The 19183-nt window shown below is 40.1% G+C and overlaps 1 protein-coding gene across 1 annotated transcript in view; it reads left to right on the forward strand.

The window, feature by feature from the left end:
• Positions 1–161: 161 nt before the first annotated feature.
• Positions 162–19183, forward strand: part of AFG3L2 (AFG3 like matrix AAA peptidase subunit 2) — a 27773-nt gene continuing 8751 nt past the window's right edge. The window contains exons 1-12 of the mRNA XM_042464429.1: positions 162–380; positions 3385–3484; positions 5167–5235; positions 6650–6765; positions 9024–9176; positions 10045–10119; positions 13061–13185; positions 14237–14510; positions 15285–15422; positions 16456–16609; positions 17193–17300; positions 17624–17767. Of these exons, the coding sequence (XP_042320363.1) occupies positions 177–380; positions 3385–3484; positions 5167–5235; positions 6650–6765; positions 9024–9176; positions 10045–10119; positions 13061–13185; positions 14237–14510; positions 15285–15422; positions 16456–16609; positions 17193–17300; positions 17624–17767 (1660 nt within the window). The 5' untranslated portion in view covers positions 162–176. The remainder of the gene's footprint in view (positions 381–3384; positions 3485–5166; positions 5236–6649; positions 6766–9023; positions 9177–10044; positions 10120–13060; positions 13186–14236; positions 14511–15284; positions 15423–16455; positions 16610–17192; positions 17301–17623; positions 17768–19183) is intronic.

Genomic DNA, 19183 nt, shown 5'->3' on the forward strand with positions numbered 1-19183 from the left:
GAATTGTATCACTATGGGACAAGGCAGCTGCACCGCGGTGGCTCTCCAAAAAACAACAGAATAGCAGAGTTAAACAAAAAGAATAGGAAGGGGGGAAATATAGGTAGCGGCTCCTTTAAGGCCAACGGCCGCTGGGGTAAATCTGCGCATGCGTAGGAGGCACGGATGGCGACGTGATGGCGTCACCGGCTCTGGATGGGGGCGTGGTCCTCCAGCCAAGCTCCCTTTCAGCGCGTGAGAGGGCGCCCACTGGGCCTGCGCGGGAGGCCATGGCGCACCGCTGTCTGTGGCTGTCGCGGGGCTGCTGCCGGCGCCCTCAGCGGCTGCTTTTAAGCAGAGGAGCGTTGGCGGCAGCGGAGCCTTCGCGGCCCCGGAGTGCGGTGAGTCCTTGGCCCAGGCGGGCTTCCTTCGCCCTCGCTGCCACCCCCAGCCACACTGGGGAAATAACCCGGTTTGGCACCGCTTTTAACTCTCTTCTGGTTCATGGCTATGGAATTCTGGGAATTGTAGTTTTTTTGTGGCACTAGAGATTTTACATGTTTCATATTGCATTCTCCTTTCCCTTTCTAGATGGACAGAGACTTCACCCCCTCTCTCTCTTTCTATCTCTGCATATGACTCCTGCCACTGACTCTTGGAGGCTGTTTAACAGACTCTCTCTCAAGATTCTCCTCTCAGTCTTAAGCCAGAGCAGCAGTCTCTTCCTGCTCTATTAACACCCGCTTAGGATAGGTTTTAGTTTGTTACATAAAGTTATTATTATTATTATTTATTTTTAAACTACAAACTGTATGTTTCTTCTTATTATTATCATTTTTTGGAACAAGTCTTGATTCCTTCGGAAGACAAACTTTAAAAAATAGCCTGACCCACGCTTTTGCTGCTCTAATGATAAAAACTGAACTCTAACAAGTTTAAATTTCATACCCGCGTATTTTAGTTTCCCTTTAGAAGGGTGAACACGCTGGGAAACTCAAATTGCACCCCACATTAACGAACTACTGTTCCCAGAATTCCATAGCAAGGTGCCATGGCACTTAAAGTGGAGTCAGACTGGGTTATTTCTGCAGTGTGGATGCAGCCTCAGTGAGTTTCATGGCTTGATGGTGGTGGTGATTGTATGTATTTCTAACCCACTTTCCTCCCAAGACTGGGACCTAAAGTGGCTTACAATCTAAAATACACATAATTAAAAGCCTACAAAATTGACAATTGAAGTGGTGTTAAAAATGAGGCCAGAACCTGAACCCTGTGTCTTGAATGCCACCCCAGCCCTAATCATTACACCAAGCTGACTCACACTGCACTTTCCATCATTATGTAAAGACATTAGAGAGTAAACCTTTGATGTAGTCTTTGATATAGAAAACATGCCCTGCCACCGAGCTCCACTTTTCAGTGCTTTATAAAATCATGTGCATAATGTGTTTGAGCACTCAGGAGTATAGCCCCTGCATTATCTTCTTCTAATTCAGCAATGCTTTTAGGCAGGTCATTATTATTCCCCCTTTGTACTTAGGAAGGGGAGGCAGAAAGTAGAAAGAGAAACAATTTAAGGTGACCTAACCAGTTTAAGGTTACCTAAAGCAGCCTATAGCAGAGGAGAGAATGAATCTGGGAACTTCCTGGTTTGGAGTTCTGCCTCATACACCAAAGATGAAGCTGAGAGTTGCTTTCATTGCTCGAAGCTGGTTATGATTTAACCCCGCCCTTCAATAAGCCCAGGAAAAGTTACTAGCCAGCAACAATAGTTACTATCATTATTATTGTTATTATATCTGCCTCTCCCCCTTGCTCAAAGTGGGATATAACATAGATTAAAACACATAAAACCTTTTAAACACATATAGGTTAAAACACATAAGCACAGGAAGCATTGAAATCATCCAACATAAAATTAAAAATATACCCCAATTTAAAATCCATAGTTTAAAACTGACTGGGTAGGCCTACTGGAAAAAATACTGTATATACTCATGTATAAGTCTAGAAATTTTAGTCAAAAAATTGACCCCAAAAACTGAGTCGATTTATCCATGGGTCAATGTAAGTATCATACTCTGAACTCATACCAAGAAAAGGAGCCAAACTCCGATGAAAGGCAAGAGCTTAATCTGCCTTGGAAGCACTGATTCCTCTCTATTCTCTCATCCATTTGGACTTTAGTGTGAGCACAAACAGTGATGTCTGCTTGAATTTTGCAAGTTGTTTGTCGTCGTTTCTCTTTGCTTCATTCTCTGCATCCTTTTTTACGCACCCCTAAGTTTTACTATCGACTTATCCATGGGTCATATCAAAAGCCAAAATTCTGGCCCCAAAATCTGTCCTCAATTTATACATGAGGTTGACTTATAGTCAAGTATATACGGTAAGTATTTAATACTGTTTTAAATTCAGAGAGCATGTTTGGCTGTCAAATCTCTCCCAGCAGGTCATTCCACAGTCTAGGAATGGCTGATGGAAAAAGTCCTCTAGGTGATAGTTTTCAAGTTAATTTGCTAAAATGGCTAGTAATCTGCATTTCCATTCTCACTGTGGAGGAAAGCTTCCTGCTTCCCAGCCAACATGGAGACATAGACTACTGGCATCTTCAGTTAACAAAGATTCATTTCCACCAAGTGGTGTGTGTCTGTATGTGGAAGGATGGATATTTCTGTTTCCCACCCTACAAGTCCCATGCTGGTTGTATGAACAAAGAGACACTGCTTTTTCTGTAGCTGACACCAAAATAATCAGGTTGGTGGATGAGGAATAGTTTGCCAGTCCACTTATCCAGCTACATAGGCTCTCTGATTGTGATAATCACACAAGTTCTTAAAAACAAAGCAACCTTAATAATAAAAAAGGTGACATTGCAGTTTACCAAATGCATCTGAGGAAGTAGACTTAAGTCTAGGAAAGCTCATGCTGCCAATTTCTTCCAGTTAGTCTCAAAGGTGCTACAATCTCTCTTTCCATACTGGTTTTCCAAACTAACACGGCTCTTTCTTTGAATTGTAGTTTCCTGTTAATGTTGTTGGTGGAACATCAGAGCCATCACTCAGCTACTGTTTTTCCTCAGATGCTTTAAAGGATCCAGAAGATGCCAGGAAATGTATTGAAAGTGGCTCTCCTGCTTTCAGAACAAATACATTTCCTGGCACCTTATGAATTCTTTAAAGCATCTGAGGAAAACAGTAGCTTTTCTACTGCACAGAAGAAATAGGCTTTCAATTTGGCCTGTTGGGGCAGGGGGTCACTTTCATGTAATAATGCACATTGACTAGGAAACAAGACCAGTACTGAAAGTATTGAAGTCAGGATTTATTTCCAACTAAGCAAATACTAATTAAACAATATTGGAAAAATGTTTCTCAAGACTTACAGTAACCATGTTTTTTCCAGCTTCCTGACCAAGTGGCTACCCAAGTTCTTACAAGCAGAAATAATGTTTTTGTAAATGTAATTGCTGCTTACAGAAGGCTGTTGTCACAACCGCCAAAAGGTAATTGTTGCTATGTAATAATGATGCACATGTTATTATGAAGTTACACCTTCTGTTGACAAGAAATTTTGATTTGAACTAGCTCTGAATAGTGAGAGAGATAATGAAAACAACTAACTATAAATTTATATTTGGAGTTGTTATTTTGGATGTATTGCAAAATTTTGTTACAAGTGGCTGATTGAAAAAAGATGCAGCTCTTACTTTAGATCTTAGTGAACTGCAGCCAATGATACTTTTCATATCGATGGATAAGTGTTGACGGCTTAGGCATTTGCCTTGACTATTGTAGATGCAGAAAGGAGAGACAGTGTTTCAGGATGTGTACAAGCGTTTCAGCCGGAAAATAAATGTACTGTATTTTTCTAAGCTTAGTTTTATTGGATATATCCAGGTCTTTTGGCTTCTTTAATTGTTATATGTAGGAAAGTATAGCCTGCAGGCTAGAAGCAGCCCCACTCACCCTTGTTTAAGCTCCCTCTTTCCCAAAGTCTTTAGGACCACCACTGTCCCACTTTAAAATAACAAATCAGGGAAAAACATCCACCAAGCACCACCTGGAATAAGCCGCTCTGATAGCCTTTAGGGCTGAAGGATGGAGTATAAATATCATAAATAAATAAACTGCTTATATGAGCCAAAAAATGACAGAAAACCCATATATCAAAATGGGAGATAGTGTGCATAACCTTGTCAGTTTGGTTTGATTTTCAGTGACATTTTGGATGTATGCTACAGTTGCCTATCACTGTGCTACAGGCACAACATTTTTTAGAAAATGCCTTTTGTTGTGCCATACTATTATGTGTGGAAAGTTGTGCACCCCACAAGAGTTTAATAAATGTGTTTAGTAGTTTAACTGATACTTACAAATCTGCTGCTACATTTGAACTGATAATATGTCATTTTCAACAGACTTCTTCAGATTGTTTTCCTGAGCCTCACTTTGTCATAGGTCATCAGCATTTTGCCTACATTTCTCTCTCATTTAAATGACACACTTGTCTTAAGTCATTATTTCTGAGGAAGCCAGGAATTCATGTGAATACACAAGCAAAAGGTGTCCTACACTCATTTTTAACTGTGGTATACTGAAACCACCTCCCTCTTTCCCAAACAAACATGTTATTTTTCCTTTGCCCCTACTTCCATTTGTGCCTAAACTATATTTTTGTCAAGGCTCAGCTGAAAAATTTTGAATATGACACCTCCTCAAATGCTAAGAATGGACTCTCTCCGCTGCCCAAATGAATGACCACTTTTTCACTTCCAATTTCAACATCAAAGTTCTTCCAGAAATACAATTGCCCCTCCATTTTTGTGGAGGACCTGTTCTGCCCCCCCTCCATGAACATGAAAAATAGCAAGTATTCAAGCCCCACGTGCCATTTTGTCTCTTGGTGCTTGCCATTCACAAAAGACAGAGGAATGTGAGCAACAAGGCTGTAAACACAGAGGGACAAGTGTATAGTCCCCAAGAAGGGCAGAGTTACTTGGTGGGGAATCTAATGGTTGTGGTTCTCTGTTTAGAGAACATCCATGTTTTGGTCTGTTCCTATTTCTGTACTTCTCCTGTTTAGTTTATCACTGTGAGTGTTTGTTACATTGCCTCTTTATGTTCAAGCTTCCCTCTTCCATGCGTAGTGTGATTGGTTTCTACTGATGCTACTTTCTTTTAATAGGGTTTGAAAAATATTTTCCTGAGGGTAAGAAAACTAATGAAACAAAAGGTTCAGATGGAGAAACCAAAGGTACCAAGAAGTACTTTCACTTGAGGCCTGTATGTAGAATAAATTTATTATCTATGTTGAGTACTTTGAATAGAGTCTGCAGTTCATTCCAGTAGTCCCTCTTGCTGTGTGCTATCTCATTATTTGAACTGGAGGAAGTGGCCATGACAGTGAAGTGACCAAACTGAATCACAATCCTGTGATTTAGTTCTGTGCTGTGGCTTTGCTTAGTATATTTAATTTCCTATGTGATATCTTTGCATACTTACTGAATTTCAAGATTGCAATCTCTATATTCAACTTGAAATTTCTTGACTAACATACTTGAGGCATTTTGGTAAAAGATTCTGTCCCCATTTACCCCCTCCCCCCTTTTGTGTATTATTTGACGTATTATTTTTCTTAGTGGTTCTAGATGCTTAAATCTATACAGAAGTAAAGTGACATGAAAGAGCATAAACAGAGCTAGGTTCTGGAAAACACAGTGTTATTGATTTCTCTGTGACATAATATCAAATAGTATAGTATAAGGAAGCTTAAAGCTACAATTAAGCTGAACTGAGAATGGAACATTTTTTTCTCTGAAAACTGGTTCCAACCTAAACAGAATTTGGTAGCTAAAATTTAAAAGAATGTACATGTCTTAAATACCTGTCATAGACAGTTTAAACTCAAATGTCCTGAAAGTCTTTTATTATTTGTGAATATTATGTAGCTGTTAACTGTTCTTTCATCCAAGCCCTTAAGTCCTAGACCTAGTACATTACATTTTAATAATAAATGATCTTATTATTGTTATAGTGCTTTCCTGGATGCTTCAAGTACTTCATGTATATTTCTATAAATAACTTTTGTAATCTGTGTAAAGGAGGTGAGAGTCAAGGTACTAAAGCCAAGCTACACTGTACAGTGAATATGTGAGTTCTGTTGAAAATTACTGCCATCCCTTGTGTGACTTCCAGTAGAACTGACCTTGAATTGTGTCTTCACAACACTCTGTTTCCCTGCAGTTTGCCATCAGCATTCAATGATGTGCTTTACGGAAGTGCACAGTGTTTGGCATCATGACAAGAGGGAAGTTGTATCAGAACCTGAAAAACTAACTTCCCCAAGCTCTGGTTATACCAGATATTATGGACTGAGGAGTAGGATAAGATATGCAAAAGCTCACAACTAACCATGCCTTTGTTATAGCATCTCATCTGGCTCTTGTAAGAATATGTTTTTAAAACCTATGTAAAATTATGGTTTTACAGAACTGTAGTTTATATATAGAGCCAGCATTATGTAGTGCTTTTAATAGGGGTCACCATAAGTTGTAAATGACTTGAAGGTGCAAAGCAACAGCCAATAAAGCAAAGAATGTCACAGGGATACTCATGTCATTTCCAGTATTTTTGGCCTTTGAAGAAAACTGTGTGTACTTCTTTTGTAGATGTAAAGCAGGCTAATTCCCAGCGACCTCCCAGGACTGGTGGTGGTGGAGGCGGTGGTGGAGGAAAGAAAGGTGGCAAGAAAGAAGATGCTAGCTGGTGGTCCAGATTACAGAAGGTCTCAGTCCATCTTTTTGGTTGTTGCTGGTGGCTTGCTTTACTCTGAAGCATTATTTTTAATTCACCAGATTAACAACCTTTTATATTTATCGCTTCAATAAAGAATTGTGATGTCTTGAATGTTTTTTCAAATGCTGTTGCTGAAATTAAACCTTTAAAAGTAACATGAAAAGGTATATGAAGCATACTGTGTTTCTTTAGATTGTGGAGGTCATAGTAGTCTTCCTGATCTAGGGCCGTGGAGGTGGTCTGTTGTATGTGGCACATCCTCCTCGCCTTTTTGCAATAGCCAGCAGCCCCATTCATATCAGTGGAGGGTGTGGCTCAATGTGTACACTCCTTTTTACATATACATCTCTTCTCTGTACTGGTGAGTACCGAGGATGTGGACAAGATCCTCGGAAGTGTTCGGAAAACGACCTGCTCTCTTGATCCCTGTCCCTCGTGGTTAGCGGCCCAGGGGGGACCGGCGGTAACGTCATTGTTACGCCGGATAATTAATACATCTTTGAGGGATGGGCAATTTCCATCGGATCTCAAATTGGCCATTGTAAAACCGATCCTAAAAAAGCCCTCCCTCGACCCCCTGGTTCATAATAATTATCGGCCAGTCTCGCTGCTACCATTTTTGGGAAAGGTGATCGAGAGAGCGGTTGCGATCCAGCTTCAGGCGGTCTTGGATGAAACGGATTATCTGGACCCATTTCAAACTGGCTTCCGGGCGGGTTACGGGGTTGAGACGGCCATGGTCGCCTTGGTCGATGATCTCCGTCTGAGCGTCGACAGGGGAAGCGTGTCCCTGCTGGTGCTCTTGGACATCTCAGCGGCTTTCGATACCATTGACCATGGTATCCTTCTGGGACGCCTGGCAGAGGTGGGAATTGGGGGCACTGCGCTCCAGTGGTTCCGTTCCTACCTCTCCGGGAGGTCCCAGATGGTGCAGCTGGGAGACGTGTGCTCCGACGAGAGGCCCCTTAAAACTGGGGTCCCTCAAGGGGCCATTCTGTCTCCCATGCTATTTAACATTTACATGAAACCGCTGGGAGAGATCATCCGGAGACATGGGGCGCGGGGTTATCAGTACGCTGATGACACCCAAATCATTTTCTCTATGTCTCCGACTGATGCAGTGACTGGGGATGGCGTCTCTCCTCTCGTGGCCTGTCTGGAGTCAGTAATGGGCTGGATGAGGGAAAACCGACTCAAATTGAATCCAGAGAAAACGGAGGTACTAGTGATAGGTTCTCCTGGTCCAGGAATGGCGGTGGTTCCACCTGTCCTGAACGGGGTCACGCTCCCTGTGAAGGACTCCGTGCGCAGTCTGGGGGTGCTTCTTGACTCGTCGCTTCACCTGACTGCTCAGGTGAATGCGACGGTCAGGAGCACCTGTTATCAGCTTCGGCTGATCCGCCAGCTGCGCCCATATCTGGCCCAGAGGGACCTAGAGACTGTTGTACATGCTCTGGTAACTTCGAGATTGGATTTCTGCAATGTACTCTACATGGGGCAACCCTTATACCAAACTCGGAAGCTTCAAATGGTACAGAATATGGCGGCCCGGCTGGTCACTGGTGCTCCCAGGACCAGCCATATAACACCTGTTCTTAGGGACCTCCATTGGCTGCCCATTCGCTTCCGAGCCCAATATAAGGCGTTGGTTATTACCTATAAAGCCCTAAATGGCTTGGGCCCAGGATACCTAAGGGACCGTCTCTCCCCGTACATTCCGCCTCGCACCCTCAGAACGTCTGGGCAGCAATTACTGAAGGTGCCTGGGGCCAGATTAGTCTCCACCTCGCGGAGGACATTTTCCACAGCTGCCCCAGCCCTTTGGAATAAGCTGCCCACTGAGCTCCGCTCATCTACCACCCTGGCCCAATTTAGGAAGGATCTCAAAACCTTCCTATTCCAGCAGGCATTCCCCGAATAAATATCCTGTGGGCCTCCCTCCTCTTCCGTGGCCATGAGGTTGGGCTATAGGGGCTTTTTATTTGTTATTGTATTTTATGGATTTTTTAATCTGTCTTGCATTGTATGTATTTTAATCTTGTTGTAAGCCGCCCTGATCCCTGGAAGGGCGGGATAAAAATAAAAATTTTATTATTATTATTAACAAAGAAGGGTTAGTGCACATGTTTTCTGAAAAGCTGTGCCTATGCTTTTATGAGGATGCATCTGAAAATTTATGAAGGTCACATATGAAACTTTTGTCTGAATCTAATACCCCCCTCCTTTTTTATTATTTTTTTATTTCAGGGTGACTTTCCTTGGGATGACAAAGAGTTTCGTTTCTATTTCATGGGCAGTGCTATTTTCTGGGCTGCTGTTACATATTACTTTTTCTTCAGGAATTCTGGAAGAGAAATTACATGGAAGGACTTTGTCAACAACTATCTTTCTAAAGGAGTAGTAAGTAGTATAGTACTGGGGAATCATCAGATGAAAGTTTATCCTTCAGCACTGCATAAAGTTTTGTTCCCTGGTATAAGCAATGCAGATTAACCTAGAACAGGGAGTGGGGATTATGTGATCTTCCAGTTATTATACTGTAGCTCCCAGCATTTTTCATCATTCATTGACTGTCTTGGCAAGAACCATTACCAACAACATTTTAGGATCTGCATGTTTCCCACTCTGATCTAGAAGAAGCTAGAACGTCCGAGTCTGGGTTTGCATTAACATGCAATTACTTTAGAGAAGAACAAGACATGCCACTGTATTTGGTCAAAATTGTTATTCCAGGAACCAGAATACTGTTCCAGTCCATCTCAAATACAGGGGGAAAGCATCCAAAAGTGCCAGAAAAGACTATTGTTGGAAGTTGTCCTAGGGTGTTTTGAACTCTGTACTCATTTTAAAAGGAGGAGCCCGTTTGGTGTAGTGGTTTGAGTGTTGGACTCTGACTCTGGAGAGCAGGGTTTGAATCCCAGCTTAGCCATGTAAACCCACCTTCACACAACATTTGCACTTTAAAACATATCTACTACTTTTGTGTGTTGGGAGTGCAGTGCCATATTTAAAGATGTGAATATACTGTCATTGTTTTGTCATTTTGCCCCCTAATTTCTAATGGCCTTTTGCAGTGCATGCATTAATGATTAATGTGGTTGGTGGGGGGGTCCCCAGTTTTGTGTTTTGCTTCTTAGGGGAGGTTATTTCTAACATGAATGTTTTTCTGCCATAGTGTAAATAATTTTGCAAATAAAATGGAGCTAATGTGGACTTATGCAAGCAAATAATATTGGTAATAATTTAAAGTTTCCTTTTTTTTCCATAGGTGGACAAGCTGGAAGTGGTGAACAAGCGCTTTGTTAGAGTAGTCTTTACACCAGGAAAGTCACCAATTGATGGAGTAAGTTTAACTTTTCAGTTGGCTATATACAACAAACGAATAGAAATAATTCAGTTTTGTCAGCATTGTTTTAAGTTTAATAGACACTTATGTAATTTTAATAGATACGTGTCAGAACAGAAAAATCTTTGCTTGTATGTGAAAAGAAAGTAGGGAGAGTGCCCATCTTAACTATTCTAGGACAAGGATCTAACACACATATGATAGCTGTCACCTCTCTGAGAATCCTGTCCACATCCTCAGGTTGCACAAATTGATAAGTATCTATCATCACTGGACAAGTAGGAGCCAGTGTTACATCCACTGGATCTTTATAAATTATAGCATCCAAGTTGGAGTGAATTGGATCATTTTTATCTGTGAAGTGCCAGGCAAGTTGTCCATAGCAGTCTGTTGAGTGGTCTGGATTTTCCTCTCTTAGGCCCCTGGCCACTGAAAACAGCTCACCTCGTGGGGGTTTTGCAGATGCGGTAAAAGCAGAGAAATTTGCCTTGCTGTCTGAATTGCCACAGAGTAGGCCCTCAGAAAATCGCTAGCCTATGTTCAGTTGAACCCACTCCAAATTTTTTTGCTAAGGCCCAGCAAGTCTAAACTACCCCACTGTGCCGTGATTCATCAATGACAACACAACTATGGACAGTTCCTCCACCCCCAGATCACCATTACTCCATCCAGCACCGAAAACAAGATTCAGAGTGTGTCCAGCAGCATATTTGGTTCAGATTCCACCTGGGACAGACCCATGGTTGTCATGTCAGACACGAAGTCCTGAGTCACTCCTAGCAGGGCAGACTTAGTGTGGACATCGAAATCTCAAAGCAGTACAAGCCGGGGAGACTCTTGAACAAAGAGTCTTTTTTAATGGTTGTAGAGCAATAAAATATTGGTGGTTGTGCCTTCAAGTCATTTCCTACTTATGGTGATCCTAAGATGAACCTGTCATGAGGTTTTCTTGGCACGATTTGTTCAGAGAGGGTTTGTCTTTGCCTTCCTCTGAGGCTGAAAGAGTGTGACTTGCCTAAGGTCACTAGTGAGCTTTCATGTCCAAGTGGGGATTGGAATCCTGATCTCCAAAATTGGCCCTTGGTATCTGCAGGGGATCCATTCTGGACCTCCCCATGGATACCAAAATATGTGAATGTTCAAGTTCAGTTGTCCCCAATGGCCGCACATGCCCATGGTCACGCTGCCATTAGGGACAACAGAAACTCAATGGCAGTGCATGCATACAGCCATGCCGCCATTAGGAACAGCCCCTGTTGTCCCCAGTGGCAGTTCATTAAGGACAGTGGGACCTAGCGCAGCTGCGTGCACTGGCCATCATGGGACAACGGGAGCTGTCCCTAATGGCGGGATGGCCGTGTGTACATGCCACAATTAGGGACAGTGTGTGCTTGCCATCCGTGGATGCTTGAATCTGCTGATGGCAAGTCCATGGATACCGAGGGCCCACTGTATCCACTCGTTCTTCAAGTCTATTATTAGTCTTTATTTTTTTGCTGTTTCAAGTTTTTTTCTAATATGATCAGTGTTACAAAAATTTAATATCAGTCATAGCTTTGAGATAATAGATTCTTGCAACAGTTGTAGTCATGGCTTTTTGTGTCTTATGGTTTGAACTCTGAGCACAGACATCATAAAGTTTTTTGAGGATAAAAAGTTCTCTTGGGGGCTTCTTTTCTAGTTTGAACTTACACAACAGACGTCTGGAGAAACTGAAATTACAGCAGACATTTTAGCAAATATGACTCAGTCTAATTTAGGTTTGCTTTTTAACTATAAATTATGGGAGATAATGTTTAAATATGCAGGCCTTAACTTGGAAGGCTTTCTGTAGAGCTCCAAATGTTCAGCAGACTTTCCTGGGCCTCCAGAATTACCCCATGTATCATCCACTATACCTCATGAGCCTCACAAATAGCCACTGAAATAACATGTGAAGTACTGACACTTGCATTGTGCAAGGGCAAGAGTGAACTACAACAATCCTAGGGTGTACAGACTCCCTTTTCCTCCCATGTATCTAAAAAGAGGAACTTAGAAGCAATTACGTGCTTTTGGATGTCTGGCATGCCAGATTGTAGTTAATGTAAATTTTACTCAGGGCTAAGCCATCATTAGAATTGTGTGTGGAAAGGGCCACTGAATTGCTTGTGGTTGAGGTAATGCAGCAGGAGTGTCTAGATATTAAGCATGTACTTACTGTGTAAAACCAGGATGTTTTATTAGTAGTATGCTTACGGTAGAAATGATCAGTGTAGAATTTATAGCTAAAGATTTATACACTTATTTTTCTTTAATCTCTTTATAGGCCCTACCCACCACTGGAAGAATCCTAGGGTGGTGTACAGTTTCAAAATAATAGCAAATAAAAACTCTACATTGAAACCTTAGAGGCAACAGCCATATAATCTAGACAAAGTATAACGACAGTATTCTAACAGTTAGAAAACAAGCTTGAAAGTTTGGCAATCCATTTTTGATGTCTTCTCCTTGTGCTAAAGTGATTGAAATTGGCATCAGTCAATGACTTCTTTGATGAAGTCAATCTATGTGTGTACATTCAGAGAAAAAGCTGATAATGAAAGTTGGAAAAACAATAAAAACTTTCAGGGTTCTTGTTGTACCTGTTTTATTACTAGCAGTGGGAAAAGGCCTTTCATATTAATACTTTTGACCATTTTTGTATGCACAGTGTCCCTGCTGCATCCAGTATCATTATTTTCAAAAATAAATATAAACAGTATAATTAAAATAATTCTGTATGCACTTTCAAAAGTGGTGACCATTTAATACGGCAAGCTAAGTGTGGGTAGTCACTCACTTAATAAAACTCCTAGTCTTTCTGACATTAGATTTATTTATTTATTTATTTATTGTTTTTTGTTTGTCTCTGAAATTCTGAACTGGAGGCACTGTCAACTATTTTTTGTTTCGACAGCAATATGTCTGGTTTAATATTGGAAGTGTGGACACTTTTGAGCGGAACTTGGAAACAGCACAACTTGAGATGGGAATTGAAGGGGAAAATAGGTTACCTGTAGTGTACTCAGCAGAAAGTGATGGGTAAGTTTTTTCAGTTGTAGAAATTATAGTGGAGTTTATTGCATATTATCTTGAAAAGAGTGAGGTCAAAATACAGTGCGCCCACATCATATGTGGGTGCCTTTTACGTGGCTTTCAGCCTACGCTGAAAGCTGCGCAATGGGAGAACAATGGCATGCGCACCATGCAAGAGCCCAATTATTTTAAATGGGGCTTGAGCATACATGGGATTTGCCTTACACAGAGGGGTGCGAAACAGATCCCCGCGTAAGGCAAGGGCGCACTGTATTGGTAAAGAATACGTCTGAATTTAAATATAAATGAATATGCATCATTGCTTTCCTGAGAAGTGTGGAATGTTGATTTTCTTAGGAGTGAAGATGAACTACACCTAGATGTCTCTGAGCAGTTGCAGTTGTGTTCCCTGTGTTCAGAGATGTTTCCACAACTATTTCATCCCAAAGTATACATTCTATGAAGTGCACATTTAAGTCTCTTGTTGTTATCCAAAAGATCTCATCTATCCTTTTAAAATATCAGCTGAGACTGAAATAGCTATTTAGGTTTACACCTAATATAATGTTTGCTTTTTAAAGTATTTCTTTTATGGGATGTTACCTTACATGATGCCTGTTTCTTACCTTGTCCAGACTACAGTGCAAGTGAGAGTTCAGGGAAAGGAATGTATACTTTAGGGACACTGCCTTGTGGCAAACTGATTTTCAAATGTCTCGTTTTAAATACTTTTGTAATGCATAATATATTTAATTTTATGCCCAAAAATCCACTTTGTATTTAAAGCTCTAGTTAGCAGCAAATCATGTTAAAAGTTAATTAAAGCCATATCTAGAATACTTCTTCCTAAGTTGAGATAATATTTTTGTATTGTATTGTGGATCAGAAATATTCTGTAAACCACTTATTCTTTTTAGTTGCCTTAGTGAATTCCATTTCACTAAGGGCTGCTGTTCATAAGAAAGAAATGCAGTTGTCTTTGTATGCTTCTTTGTCCCCCAGGTTGTTGTTGTAAGATAGCCAACTAGTAACATTTATCATTTATCCTTGTTTTTAGTTCATTTCTTCTGAGCATGTTGCCAACAGTTCTTATAGTTGGCTTTTTGCTGTACACCTTAAGAAGAGGGCCTGCTGGAATGGGCCGGACAGGACGGGGAATGGGTGGACTATTCAGTGTGGGTGAAACAACAGCCAAAGTCCTAAAGGATGAAATAGATGTGAAGTTCAAAGATGTAGCTGGCTGTGAAGAGGCTAAATTGGAGATAATGGAGTTTGTGAACTTTCTGAAAAATCCAAAACAGTATCAAGATCTTGGAGCGAAGATTCCAAAGGTAAGGAATTTCCTGTCAGAATTTATTGTAATAACTTTATAGTAAAACAACTTATTGAGGAATTCTGGCTGAAGTTCTGTTGTTTGTTTTTAAATAAGGCTAGTAATCCCAAATTTAAAGGTGCTTTCTACTCCCCTAAATCACAACCATATGTCAGGTTCAGGGGTGCTGGTGGTGGTGTATATTTTTGAGTGTGTACAAGAACAGAAAGCCGCACAATCATGTGGACCCATAAGAACCCATTTCATATCTATTGCGTCATTCTTCCTTTTGTGATCTTGTGGAATCTAATTGATCTCTTTGCTTCTTTTTCTATAAAATGTAGAGAGTATTTGTTCTTTTCCACTGATTAACCTGTAGGCATATACTATTTGTACCAATAAAACAAAAACTATTAGAAGAGGATGAAGAATTAGTTTACAATAGATTTTTGGGTGGTTTGGGTGGTCTTAGTAAATACTGAGTAAAATGTCTGGACCTCTATTGAACTCAGTGTCTATCACCAAGGTAATAGTTACTTTATTTTTCATATGCATTCAGACTGTGATGTCATTAAATTTTAAATTATATTATGCAGAATTGGTACATTTTAGAATAAATCCTTACGAAGATTCTAGGGGAATTATTTGGAACAGACTTTAGATTTCACTAAAATAAAACTCTAAATGCTTTGTTAGTCATTAATCATATAGTAAAATTCATAGTGTTTATGCATGACTGTCTGCAGTATTTCTATTATTATTATGCTTTTTCTCTCTACCTCTTATCTTCCAGGGAGCTATTCTGACAGGACCACCAGGCACAGGAAAAACTCTTCTAGCAAAAGCAACAGCTGGAGAGGCCAATGTCCCATTCATCACAGTCAATGGGTCTGAATTCTTAGAGATGTTCGTTGGCGTGGGTCCTGCTAGAGTAAGTCTGTGGCCTTGCACTGTTATTGCAGTGTCGGTTGTTAAAAGGACACTGTTCAGGTTGGTAGGCCAGACAACAAGATAACACACTAAATCTTGGCAATTATGCAAATCATAGTTCTTCTTAAATACCTGGCTGCAAGCTGTTCTAATAGAGAACTACAACTTTCATTCTGCTGTACTATTATATTGCTTTGATTATATTCTGATATTTAATGTTTTTATTTTTGTTTTTCTTTCTAATACTTGGCCATGACAAACTTGATGATTGTTGCAAGAAAGCTAGATATATTTTTGTCTGCGTACTAACAACAACAAATGAAGACTGAAACACCACAGGCAGCTAATTGATTTCCAAAACAATACAATTAGGAAAAGTTGTTTACTGTTTAAAATATGGTTTGAAAATGAATTGGAAAATATTTTAGATTTTTAATAAAATTAATAAGAATAAGTATATTTTAAGTTGAGACATTACTTGCACAGTATACACAGTACTAGAATGACTTGCTCAAAGTCATGCTATGAAGGCCACATCAAACACGATGAATTTTACATAGATGAACTTGCAGTGTAAATAAGACTGTGTTAACTGTCTGCAAAGAATTGTACAGAAAAGCAATTGCAACTTTTCACTGAATATGTGAATCAAAAACTGTAACACTCCTGTAAAACACTGTATGTGAAGATTGTGCAAACTTTCCTATAGATATAAGCAGGGCCTCTGTCCTTTTTCATGAAGTCCTGCCTTTTTAGCAGCAATAAAACAAAGGAGGAGAACCTCCTTTGAGCCCCAAGTCCCCCAATTCTCTGCTTTCCCATCCACTTCTCTGCTGGCTTTTATTCATTGTCCATCTGAGCTTTTAAAATTTGAACACTCAATTTATTTCATAACACATGTATTTGCTGCAATATTATCTTAATGACAAATGAAAAATGTTTGTAGCATAAACATAGCTGTTTAGTCTGCTCAGCAGCATGGATCCGAGAACATGTCAAACATGATTGCAAATATCTTTTGTTCTCTTGTAAAGGTTCGGGATTTATTTGTACTGGCTCGTAAAAATGCCCCTTGCATTCTCTTCATTGATGAAATAGATGCAGTCGGAAGAAAGCGAGGACGGGGTAACTTTGGAGGGCAAAGTGAACAAGAAAATACACTCAATCAACTATTGGTAGAAATGGATGGTAACTATTTTTGTTTCTGAAATCTTATGGTACATCTCACTACTTTTGTATGAAAATTATACTACTATTTTAAAGAGAGTATTTGGCAGTAGTTCCTATTAGTACCAAGCAAGTTAATTTGAAGACATAACCAAAGGTTTTAATGAAGAACAATGGCAAACCAAGGGATTTTTGTGTAATATAGTAGTGTGATACTGGCAGGTGCTAATTATAGTAATGAGTACTACTTAGTCATGTTCTTGACCATAGTTTGACAAAAATGAGTTCTTATTCTAAAATATTTCTAGCACTCAAGACATTAGAAGTTTCTCATAAGTTGAAATAAGAGGTTTATTTGTTGAAATGTCTGTGTTCTCTTCCTGTTTGAATAACTCAGTTAGTAATACCTTAATGTTCAAAGGACAATTGAATATAAAAATGCCCTGTCCTTTTATTAATAAGCAGAAAAATATCGGTTCTTATTGGGATATGGAATTTTGTGTTACCGTAGTACCAAAGAAATATGGCTGAGACTGCTTTTCTGTGATTCCGTTGAGTATATATATTCATTACTTACAGTTTGATTTTTTTTTTCTGTTCGCAGGTTTTAATACCACAACAAATGTAGTTATTCTGGCAGGCACCAACAGACCAGATATCCTAGACCCTGCACTTATGAGGCCAGGACGTTTTGATAGACAGATTTTCATTGGTAAGTAGTTTTCCATATTGGTAGACAACTTTGAACTCATAAAGACATCAGCAAAAATATGAGAACACATCAAATTATGCAGAAAGCAGCTGAAGGCTGAACTATCATGCACCTTTACTATATTAGACACCACAAAGTTGGATTGCTGGTTTGAAAAGATTGTCACATCAACAGTTCTTTGTACATGAAGAACTAGTGTTTTGGAGACAATCTGCCTAAAAAAACTAATTCTACATCCAGTCACTAGAATGAGTAAAAAGAATAAATAACTGAAACCTTTTTAAAAAGTACATTTTAACTTTTTTTCTCCTTTTTGTTTCAAGGGCCACCAGATATAAAGGGCAGAGCATCTATTTTTAAAGTTCACCTTAGACCTCTAAAGTTGGATGCCAGCTTGAATAGAGATAATTTAGCACGGAAACTTGCATCACTTACTCCTGGATTTTCAGGTAGGCATTCTGTACAATAATGGCTGTGTAACCATATGTTGTATGAAATGGCAATGAAATTGACATTCACTGACACCTCAAGCCCTCTCCCTACATGGAACAGCAATATTCTGAAGAGAATTCCCTGTCTTTCACATAATTTAAGAACCTCTTCAGATAAAAGAGGCTCTCCCCTCCAGAAAGTTGCCTTTCCCTATATAGCGGGTATGTAACAGTTCCAGGATCCTGTACCACTCAATTCCACAAGTAAACCAAGGTTTTTCAAAATGAAACTAAGTCAGAGATGCACCAAAACTGTGGCTAGTGATTACATAAAGGTGTTAATAGGGATATATTAATAAAACCTAAGGCAAGGTTATCTCGTTTCCCTTCAGATGATTAAAGCTGTCCTTTATCACAGCTGCCCCTCATGGGATCCATACAATGAACTGCCCCAGTGAATTGAGTTCCTAGCCTGGACTAGGACTGAGTGCACCTGCTCAGGATCAAGCTGTTGGCCTGATTTTTTCTGCTCTTTAGATAGCCTCTCTTGTTCTGAACATTGCTGACACTTCCACAAGCTAGGAGGAGAATATCATCCCATTTTAACAAAGGAACAGTGTCCTACACATTCTAGGATAGAAACGTTCTTATCTGCCTGTATACTATGAGCTGGCCTTGCACAATGTGCTAGAGAAATGTTACTTAGAACACTGTGTTACTGTTATTGTTTGCTAGAGGCCAGCTTGATTAGCTAGTAAATGGCCAGTTACTGTGTTACACATCCCTTAAGCCCATAAAGTCCTGTTGAGCAACTAAAAAGGTTAGGGTTGGCACATAAGGGAATTGTTTACAAAATAAATAATTTTAGGAATATAAAAGATATTCACTTTTTCCACCAAGTCAGGGTTGGGCAACATGTGACCTGTGAGCTGCTTGCAGCTTTCCCAGAATCCCCTCCAATCCTTCTGATTTGTGTTCTGGTTTCTGAGGCCCCATACAGACAGGCCAAAATAAAGCTGCTTCGGGTCACTTTGGAGGCATGCTGTTTAAATGATGCATGCTACTAAGAGTCCAGAAGCTGCACCAAAGCTGTGCTCCAGTTCTTAGGACTGGATTGTGGCTTTGGTACGGCTTCCAGACTCTTAGTAGCATGCATCGTTTAAACAGCATACCTCCAAAGTGACCTGAAGCAGCTTTATTTTGGCCTGTCTGTATGGGGCCTGACTTATCAAGAAGGTTTGTTTCATACCCTGATCATTGCCTGAATCGTCATAGTTGAGGGCACCAAATTCACTAAGACTACATCCACACTGCAGAAATAATCCAGTTTGACACCACTTTAACTGCTCTGGCTCAGTGCTATGCAATTCCGGGAACTGTAGTTTTGTGAGACATTTTGCCTTCTCTGTGAGAGAGCTCTGGTGCCACAACAAACTACAAATCTCAGAATTC

This window comes from Sceloporus undulatus, chromosome 4 (assembly GCF_019175285.1).
Source record: "Sceloporus undulatus isolate JIND9_A2432 ecotype Alabama chromosome 4, SceUnd_v1.1, whole genome shotgun sequence".
Lineage (NCBI taxonomy): Eukaryota > Metazoa > Chordata > Lepidosauria > Squamata > Phrynosomatidae > Sceloporus > Sceloporus undulatus.